Genomic DNA, 10453 nt, shown 5'->3' with positions numbered 1-10453 from the left:
TTAAATTAACGTTATCAGGTTCGTGTCAAAAATACATGAACATCACACAAAACAAAAAATTCATATTTTTTTAATCTAGCCTAGGGATGATTCATCACTGGTTGTCACCAAGTAAATATTAAACATATTGATTTCGTCTCTTCACTTGAGTCACATATTTATTCAAAAATAAAAATGTAATTAAGCAATAATTGATACTACATAGTAAATAAAAATAACAATTATAAACGTTTCATGTAAATAAATAACAAAAAAATTGTGAATAAGTGAAAAACAAATTAATGAAAAATTTTTGAATGTAATAATAATTGGTAGGCTGCAACTTTAGTTATATTCAGATGAATATAAATATCATGTATAAATATATTTTTTTGTAAAATCAAACAACAATATTAGTGTATTGAATTTACTTAAGACATTATAGTTACACGTAATTTTTATTATAAAATTAAATGCTTATTTTTATGAGCACTTTATAATTATTAAACGCAGCAGTTATTCTTTTAGAAATTTAAAGGAATGCATTACGCAAATAAAGATGATTCGGGTTGTCTTTATCAGTATCATAATAATTACTATCGTATTTTCCGAATTTTAATAACAGAATGTTTCATATAAGCAGTCGAGTAAACTGATATGAAGCTGACTCAATCAGCACGTACAGGTTGTGATAATTTCTGCAGTCGATTTACTCGTCAGTAGTTGGACAGTATATATAGAACAACGAAATCATCTATTCAGTTTCTCAGTTAACGAATGTAAGTATTTTTAATTGGCTTTTTTAATCCTTATAATTTTCACAGCAGTTATTTTTTAATGATTTGTCTTAAAACAGTCATTACTTTTTAATTAACTAACGCAGTAATTGATTGTTTTTGATTTTATTTATAAGTTATTTTTTTTCGATTTATACAATTAATTGTACAAAACAAATTTATATATATATTTTTTTTTTTTTGTATCTAAAACAATTTATTATTCTAATAAAAAATTCAATGAAAGATGATTTAGTATTATTTCTATTGAATTTAATTTCGAATTATCACCAAAAGAATAAGATTTTTCATTAAAAATGTTTTTTTTTTAATTAAAATAAATTACAATAACATTAATATATATATTTATTAATTATAGTGTGTCGCTGAATTATCCCCCAAAAATATGGGTGTTAAAAATCCACTGATAATGCAAGCTAATTTAGTAGCTGGTATATTTATGCTTATCGCAGCATGTAGTCTTGTGGTTTCTGTAAGCATATCTTAATTAGAATTAATATACTATATTCAAATTAAAAATAGACAGTAAAGTAAAAAGCTGTTGATATTAAATTTTCTCTGAAATTAAAATAATTGACAAATATCGTTCAATTTTTTAGGGCTCAAGTGAAATAAATTCGTCAACAACTATGACTATTCCACCAAATATACAGAATAAACCGTCAAATGATAATGGTACTGTTGGTCCATTGAGTTTAATCCAAACTCAGATTGAGCTAAAAATTCATACAGCTATATCAGTTATATTAGACAAATATTTTATTGACGAATTTAATAATAAACTATTGCAACTGAATGATACACTGGAACAAGTCAATCAAGAGAAATCACTTGCTGAGTATTCAGAAATAACTAAAAAGTATATTAAAAGTTTAGAAAGTTTAGTAACTTGTGGAAATCGTGTTCTATCATTGATCGATCATCAGGTAAACTTGGAAAAAAATTTAACAATACTTGAATTGGAAATAGAAGATATTAGAAAAAATAATACGAAAATTGAAATGAAAAATGTTACTGATAATAAATTGCAATCAATGATATGCTCCACAAATCAACAACACTCAAATATATCACTAGAATCATTAGAAAAGAAAAGTGATGAAAATAACAAAACGATTGAGGAGTCAATTATTGCTTTGCAGGAAGAACGAACAGAAAAATTAAAAGCAATAGAAAATGAATATCAATTAAACTTGACAAATAAACAGCAAGAAATGTTGAAAGGAATAATTTTCGAAATGAGTCAGAGAGATCTTTATGGATCAACTGATTTATTAAATACATTGATATCTATTATGGGATTCAATGAAGACAATGTACCAGATAATTTATTGAAAAAGAGACGACAATTATTCAAGAGAAGATATAATGAAAATCAGACAGTTGTAGTTGATTATTTAAGGAGAGTATTTGATGATATTGCTTCAACATCTAACAGCCAATTTTCTAATAAATATTTTTGTAACAAAAAAATGTCTTATTATGATTCGACTATTTGTGCATTTCTCGGGGAATATTGGTATGAAATTGATCTTAGCCACAGAAATTTGGCTGTTCTTCCAAAAGATATATTTACTGGCTTTGAAAATCTTAGATATCTTCATTTGTCGTACAACCGACTATATTATCTTCATTCAGGTATTTTTGATAATTTATCAAATCTTCGTACACTCAATATTGACAACAACAATCTAACGGCATTACCAACAAATATATTTACCGGCTTGATAAATCTTGAAAAGATTTTTTTGTCGTACAACCAACTGGATTATCTTGAGTCAGGTACTTTTAATAATTTATCAAATCTTGAGAAACTTGAAATGGACGTCAACAATCTAACAGCATTATCGAGCGATATTTTCAATGGTCTTGAAAAACTCAGATGGTTAAATCTATCACAGAATAAACTAAAATCCCTTCAACCAGGTATCTTCAATAATTTATCAAATCTTCAGTTGCTTAAAATTGGGTACAATAATCTAACAGCATTATCGAGCAATATATTCAATGGTCTTGAACAACTTAACAATTTAGACTTATCATCGAATCAACTAAATTACCTTCAACCAGGTGCCTTCAATAATTTATCAAATCTTAAGTGGCTTAAAATTGAGTACAATAATCTAATAGCATTATCGAGCAATATATTCAATGGTCTTGAACAACTCATCATATTAGACTTATCATCGAATCAACTAAATTTCCTTCAACCAGGTACTTTTAATAATTTACCAAATCTTCGGAGTCTTTATATTGACAGTAACAATCTAACAGCATTATCAGGCGATATTTTCAATGGTCTTGAAAAACTGGAAACATTATTCCTATCATTGAATAAACTAAATTACCTTCAACCAGGCACCTTTAATAATTTATCAAATCTCCAGTGGCTTGATATTGACTACAACAATCTAGAGTCATTATCGAGAAATGTATTCACTGGCCTTGAAAATCTTGAAAAACTAGACTTATCGAACAACCGACTGAATTATTTTGATTCAAATACTTTTACTAATTTACCAGCACTTAATAAACTTGATATTCAGAACAACAATTTAACAACAGATTTAATAAATATATTGAAAAACATATATAATTTTCCAGATTTTCAATTGTGGTTATAAAATCGATAAAATTTTATCAAAAGCAACATAATTTAACTAAAACTAAAAAAGGTTTAAAAAATCAATTTTTATAATTTTTTGATTATGTTTAAGGTTGATTCTTAATAAATGAATTTCTAATGGATTTGTTTGGCTTATTTATAAGCTGCTGAAATTATTCCAATAATAAATCAAAATAAAAGTATAATATTAAACAAATAATTCAAATACTAAACAGATAAAAGACAGATCAAATACATTTTCTTAATGGTATAGTTTTTATTTTTTAGCAAAGCTTTTTGATTTTTTTTTTCTTTTTTGAATCCAATAAGTATTCATATAAGATTATAATGTTTGATTCCAAACAAATATTCCACATATTGCTTTATTGCTTTATTTAAGATTTTTATAATATTTAAGTTATTACTTTAATTATTGAAATCAATAGAAATAACGACTTGTATTTATTACCAATTTCTGATTATATAAACTCATATAATACGTCTAGTTTTTAAAAAAAAAAAAAATTCCATCCATTTTTTGACCTTGATTAATTTTAAAATAAAAAATAAAATAATTATAATTTAATTGGCAATTACATGACTAATTATTCTAAATAATAATTTTGCAAATAAAATATATTTTTATTAATACTTAAATATTTAAAAAAACTTTGGAAATTCCAGAAAATCTATATTATCTTTTAATTGATCTATTTTTCTATCTATCTATTTTTTTTATCCAACAATTTCATAACATGCATTAAAAAAAAGTAAAAATTAATTAGAAATCATCTGACATCATTACCAAAAAATATATTCACTTGACTTGAAAGCTTTCATGTGTTGATGTTGTTGGACAATCGACTAAGCTACCTTGATTCAGACGTTTTTAATAATTTACCAGCACGTCTTAATGAACATAATATTGAGGAGAACAATTTAACAACAGAGTCAATTAATATGTTGAAGAATATGTATTATTTTAGAAATTTTCAGTTGTGATTTTAAAGTCGATAAAATTTTATTAAAAGCATCATGTTTACCATATTTTATATAATCAATAAAAATGTTTATTCAAATACAGATAAGATTTCATTCGCGAATTATCTACAATTTAAAAAATAATAAAAAAAAAACAATTGTTATAATTTTTCAGTCAATAAAAACTTTATTTTATTCAAATAAATAATGTGTGTAATAATAAATATTGAAATAAACGTTATCATGTTCGTGTCAAAAATGAATTTTAAATAAACATCATACAAAAAAAAAATCATATTATTTTTATCTAGCGTTGTGATACACGGAAAATATTAATATATTTTTTTGTAAAATAAACAACAATATATCGAATTTATTCAATAAAAGAAAAACAGTATCCAGTATGATTACACATAATCTTTATTATAAAATTAAATGCATGCTTATTTTTATATTTTATAAATTACCATGATCATTAAATACAGCAGTTATTGCATTGCGCGAAGATATAATTCAGGTTTCTCACTATCACTATATCATAATAACTATACTATGGTATTTTCCAAATTGTAAGAGCGAAATATTTCATATAAGCAGTCGAGTAAACTGATATGAAAGCGACTCAATCAGCACGTACAAGTTATGATAATTTTTGCAGTCAATTCACTCGACAGTAGTCTGACGGTATATATACAACAAAATCATCTATTTAATTTCTCAGTTAACAAATGTAAGTATTTTTAAGAATTGAAATTAAAATCCCTTATAATTTTCACGCAGTGATTTTTTATTGTTTTTTTCTTAATTTATAAATTTTTTTTTTTTGATATAATTAATTGTTATTGTACAAAACAAATTTATTATTATTTTCTTTTTTTTTGTATCTAAGACAATTGATTTTTTCGAAAAAAAATTCAATGAAAGATGATACAGTATTATTCCGATTAAATATAGCTTTGAATTGACACCAAAAAAAATGGGATTTTTTATTTGAAATTTTTTTTGTTGAATTAAAATAATTTAAATTAATATATTTTTATAAATTTTAGTGTGTTGCTGAATTGTCTTTCAAAAATATGGGTGTTCTACTGATGATGCAAGCTAATTTAGTAGCTGGTATATTTATGCTTATCATAGCATGTAGTCCTGTGGTTTCTGTAAGCATATTTTAATTACAGTCAATATATTATTGAAATTTAAAAAAAAACAGTAAAGTAAAAAAGCTGTTGATATCAAATTTCTCTAGAATTGAAATAATTTACAGATATCGTTCAATTTTTTAGGGCTCAAGTGAAATTAATTCACCAACAACTTCGACTGTTGCACCAAATATACCGAATAAATCTTCAATTGATAATGATGATGTTGGTTCATGGGATGTATTTCAAAATCAGATTGAGCTACAAATTTATATGGCTATATCATTTATGTTAGACAAATATTTTGTTGACGAATTTAATAATAAATTCTGGCAAATATATAAAACACTGAAACAAGTCAATCAAGAGATAGAGCAAACACTTGATAAATGTTCAGAGACTTTAATAACTTGTGGAAATCGTTTTCTATCAGTACTCGATCAACAGGTAAACTTGGAAAAAAAACCAACAATACTTGAATTGGAAATGAAAAATAATGTTGATAATAAATTAGAATCAATGATATGCTCAAAAAATCAACAATACTCAAACATATCACTAGAATTAGAAAAGAAAATTGATGAAAATAAGCAACTAATTGAAGAGTCAATAGCTTTGAAGAAACAACAAGCAGAAGAATTAAAAGCAACAGAAAATGAATATCAATTAAACTTGACAAATGAACAGCAAGAACTTGAAATATTAAAAGAATTATTTTTTGAAATAAATCATCAAGATCTTGTTGAATCAGCTGAATTATTAAAGACATTGATATCTATCATGAAATTCAATGAATACAATGTACCAGATAATTTATTGAAAAAGAGAGAAAAATTATTCAAACTTAATTATAATAAGAATCAGGCAGTTGTAGTTAATTATTTAAGAAAGCGATTTGATAATATTGCTTTGGCGTCTAACAGCCAATTTCCCAATAGATATTTTTGTAACAAAAAAATGTCTTATTATGATTCAACTATTTGTGCATGTCTCAGTGAAAATTCCGACAATTATGAAATTAATCTTATCCATAGAAATTTAGCTGTTCTTCCAGAAGATATATTTACTGGATTTGAAAATGCTGAAAAGCTTCGTTTGTCCTTCAACAGTCTATATTGGCTAGAGTCAGGTACCTTTAATAATCTATCAAATCTCAAGATTCTTAAGATACGAAATAATCAGCTAACATCATTACTAAAAGATACATTTACTGGCTTGAAAAACCTTAGAACTCTTGATTTGTCGTACAACCAACTGGATTATCTTGAGTCAGGTACTTTTAATAATTTATCAAATCTTCAGCAACTTTCTTTTAACAACAACAATCTAACAGAATTATCGAGCGATATATTTAATGACCTTGAAAAACTCAGATGGTTAGAACTATCACGGAATAAACTAAATTGCCTTCAACCAGGTACCTTTGAAAATTTATCAAATCTTCAGAAACTTGATATTAGCCGAAACAATCTAACAGCATTATCGAACAATACATTCAATGGCCTTGAAAAACTCAGATGGTTAGAACTATCACGGAATAAAATAAATTTCCTGAAACCAGGTACCTTTAATTATTTATCAAATCTTCAGAAACTTGATATTAGCCACAACAATTTAACAGAATTATCACGTGATATATTTAATGGTCTTAAAAAACTCACATCGTTGAACCTATCAGCAAATAAAGTAAATTCTCTTCAACCAGGTACTTTTAATAATTTATCAAATCTCAACTATCTTCTGATACACGAAAATCGTCTAACATCATTACCAAAAAATATATTTACTGGTCTTAAAAATCTTCGTGTGTTATTGTTGTCAGACAATCGACTAAGTTATCTTGATTCAAATATTTTTAATAATTTACCAGCACTTAATGAACTTAATATTGAGGAGAACAATTTAACAACCGAGACAATATATATGTTGAAGAATATGCATAGTTTTCGAAATTTTCAGTTGTGGTTATAAAATTGATAAAATTCTATCAAAAGCTACATATACTGTTCACTATATTTTATGATTAATAATAAGGTTTATTCAAATATCGCTAAGATTATTAATTGTCTAAAATTAAAAAAAATCTGAAATAACAATTTTCATAATCTTTCAAGCAATAAAACCTTCATTTTTTTTTATAAATAATGTGTGTAATAATAAATATTGTTTTTAATATTATTCATTTATTAAGAAAAAATTAACATTCTTATTTTCAATTCAACAATAAATTCCTATAATCACATAGCAAGTTCTTTGTTGATTTTTTTTTTAAATCATTTTTATTTCATTTTTTAAAAATTGGAGTACTTGCTGTCTCGCATCCTATCCGATACAAGAAAACATCGAAATTATACTACAATTCATTGAGTTACCTAAAACTATTTCGGGTATTATTTATAAATTTTTTTAAATTTAAAACTTTTAAAATTATTAATCACCATGATTTTATGATTATGTTTAATATTGTTTTGAATAAATTAAAAATAATCGTATCTTTTTATTTAGTTGAAACAAAAATTTAAAGAGTTAATAATAACAAATAAATAGGATTAAAAAAAAAAAAAAAAAATATGCCAACATAATTAAAATTTATCTACAGTAATATACTAATATTTAAACGTGTCTGATTTTTCTATCGCTTTTGTTGGAATATTTCTTGAACTCAACGTTATCATGGTCGTGTCAAAAATCAACTTTAAATGAACATAACGCACAACAGAAAGAATTTATATTATTTCGTAATAGCAAAATATAAGCCGTTTAATATAAACAGTCGAGTAAACTGATATGAAGCTGACTCAATCAGCACGTACAAATTATAATCATTTTTGCAGTGAATTCGCTTGTCTGTACTTGGTAACAAAATCATCTATTCAGTTTCTCAGTTAACAAATGTAAGTATTTTTAATTAATAGCCTTCATGATTTTCACGCAGTAATTTATTATTATTTTTTTTTAATTCATAGAATTTTTTTATTTTTTGTTTTCTACAATTAATCGTAATTGAACAAAACAAATTTATACATATATTTTTTTTTGTATCTAAAACAATTTTTTTTCAAAAAAAATTCAATGAAAGATAATACAGTATTTTTTTTTTTTTTAATTAAAATAATTTACATTGATATTTGTTAATTTTAGTGTGTTGCTGGATTGCCCTTCAAAAATATGGGTGTTAAAAATTTAATGATGATGCAGACTAATTTACTAGCTGGTATTTATACGGTTATGTAGTCTTGTGATCCCTGTAAGTATATCTTAATTAGAGTGAATATATTAATAAAATTTAAAAAAGACAGTAAAAAAACTGTTTATATTAAAATTCCTCTGAAATTGAAATAACTTTCAGATATCGTTTAATTTTTTAGGGCTCAAGTGAAATTAATTCACCAACAACTTTAACTATTGTATTTTGAAAATATGTAAAGAAATTATATGAATATAAAAAATTAATATAAAATTAATATTATTATATAATTATATTAATATAAATTAATATAAAAAATTATATTAATATAATTTCTTTTCAATTTTTCTTTTTTTTTAAGGACAAGCATTATTGTGCTATTGGTTTTTATCCTTGAAAACTCATTCTACTGAATTCTATTGTATTAACTTGTGAACACTTCAGTAGCTCGTGTGTGTATTGATAACAATCCATCATATTTCAAGCACAGAATCAGCAACAAATAAAATACTGGAAACTTGAAATTTTTACTGTTTTTTTTTTTAATCTCAAAGCACAGTACTTTCAGCTGAATAATTTATAAAAATAAAAAAAAAAATAAGTTTATAATAAAAGCTCTCTGGTGAAAATGATTTCTTCGCTTTTCTTCGATTTTTCTTCGATTTTTTTCGATTTTGTAAAACCGGAGAAAATCGTAGATAAACTGAATGATAATTTCTCGCTTTACTTCGATTTTTCTCCGAAATTCTAGTTCAGCACTATTATTAAGCAATAGTTTAATAGTAGTATAATAAATAATTTTCTATCATCCTGTTGATTATTTTTTATTAAAAATAATAAACACTTCTTCAATAAAAAAATAAAATTAACAATAAAATTAAAATAAAAGAAAAAAAAAGTATGAGGCTATCAAAAAAGATGAACGTGTTGGAGAGTATGTTATGCAATGAAAGTAAAAGGAAAAAAATATTTATGCAGTAGCACTAATTTTCAGAAAAATCTATTTTTTTTCATTGCCAATATTATTTATTTGGCGAGCTGATTAATTTGTATAAATCAAAAAAATTTATAATAAATCATTTTTGCCAGGGAGTTTATTGAAACAGCTGTTTAAAAATTTCAATAAACTCCCTGGCGAAAACGACTTCTCTGCTTTTCTTTGACTTTTCTCTGATTTTTTCCGAAATACTTGTGTAATTTTTAAAAAGTAATTTTTAGACTTGTGTTTTGATTATCATTGTGTTTTTATGAAATCATAATTCTTAATGACAAAAAAATAATTGTCAAGAAAAATATTTGTCAAATAGAATACCATCAAAAAGTTAGTAATTGAATTTATTAAATCCCAGATAGAAATTAGAGTCAATTTGAGATCACTTTTTGACTGCACACGTTAATTTGATATGAAGAGTCAAAAAATTGACTGTTATTTCTACCTGGAATTATCGAAAAAAAAAAAAAAAAAAAACTAAGTGAAATAATTCGTAAACAGTTTATTTGACACAAGTTGTCCTGTTTTACTGGTAAAATCTGTATGCTTTTCTATACAAAAAAAAAAATACTTTTATTATTTTTTTAATTTTTTCCTATATAAAACATATGGGCTTTACCGATAAAACAGGACGACTTGTGTTTCACCTTGAGCCTTTTTTTTTAAAGTCAACTAAACCTCATCCTGATACGTCATCATCGAAAAAGTTATACTTCCAACCAATCCAATTTGCTTTTAGTAGTCAATGAACTAAATCCAACAAACGTATACGCT

The 10453-nt window shown here is 24.5% G+C and overlaps 2 protein-coding genes across 2 annotated transcripts; both read left to right on the top strand.

The window, feature by feature from the left end:
• Positions 1-1161: 1161 nt before the first annotated feature.
• On the top strand, positions 1162-3647 carry LOC122849468 (toll-like receptor 6). The gene is made up of 3 exons (XM_044148170.1): positions 1162-1248; positions 1376-3208; positions 3618-3647. The coding sequence occupies exons 1-3, from the start codon at positions 1162-1164 to the stop codon at positions 3645-3647; spliced, it is 1950 nt and encodes a 649-aa protein (XP_044004105.1).
• A 1632-nt stretch (positions 3648-5279) lies between these two features.
• Positions 5280-7472, top strand: LOC122849467 (leucine-rich repeat-containing protein 15-like). Its single transcript, XM_044148168.1, has 3 exons — positions 5280-5294; positions 5412-5519; positions 5646-7472. Exons 1-3 carry the CDS (start codon positions 5280-5282, stop codon positions 7470-7472), a joined length of 1950 nt encoding a protein of 649 aa, XP_044004103.1.
• The last annotated feature ends 2981 nt before the right edge of the window (positions 7473-10453 follow it).

Source organism: Aphidius gifuensis, linkage group LG2, assembly GCF_014905175.1.
Source record: "Aphidius gifuensis isolate YNYX2018 linkage group LG2, ASM1490517v1, whole genome shotgun sequence".
Lineage (NCBI taxonomy): Eukaryota > Metazoa > Arthropoda > Insecta > Hymenoptera > Braconidae > Aphidius > Aphidius gifuensis.
This window is presented reverse-complemented; position numbering and strand designations above follow the sequence as displayed.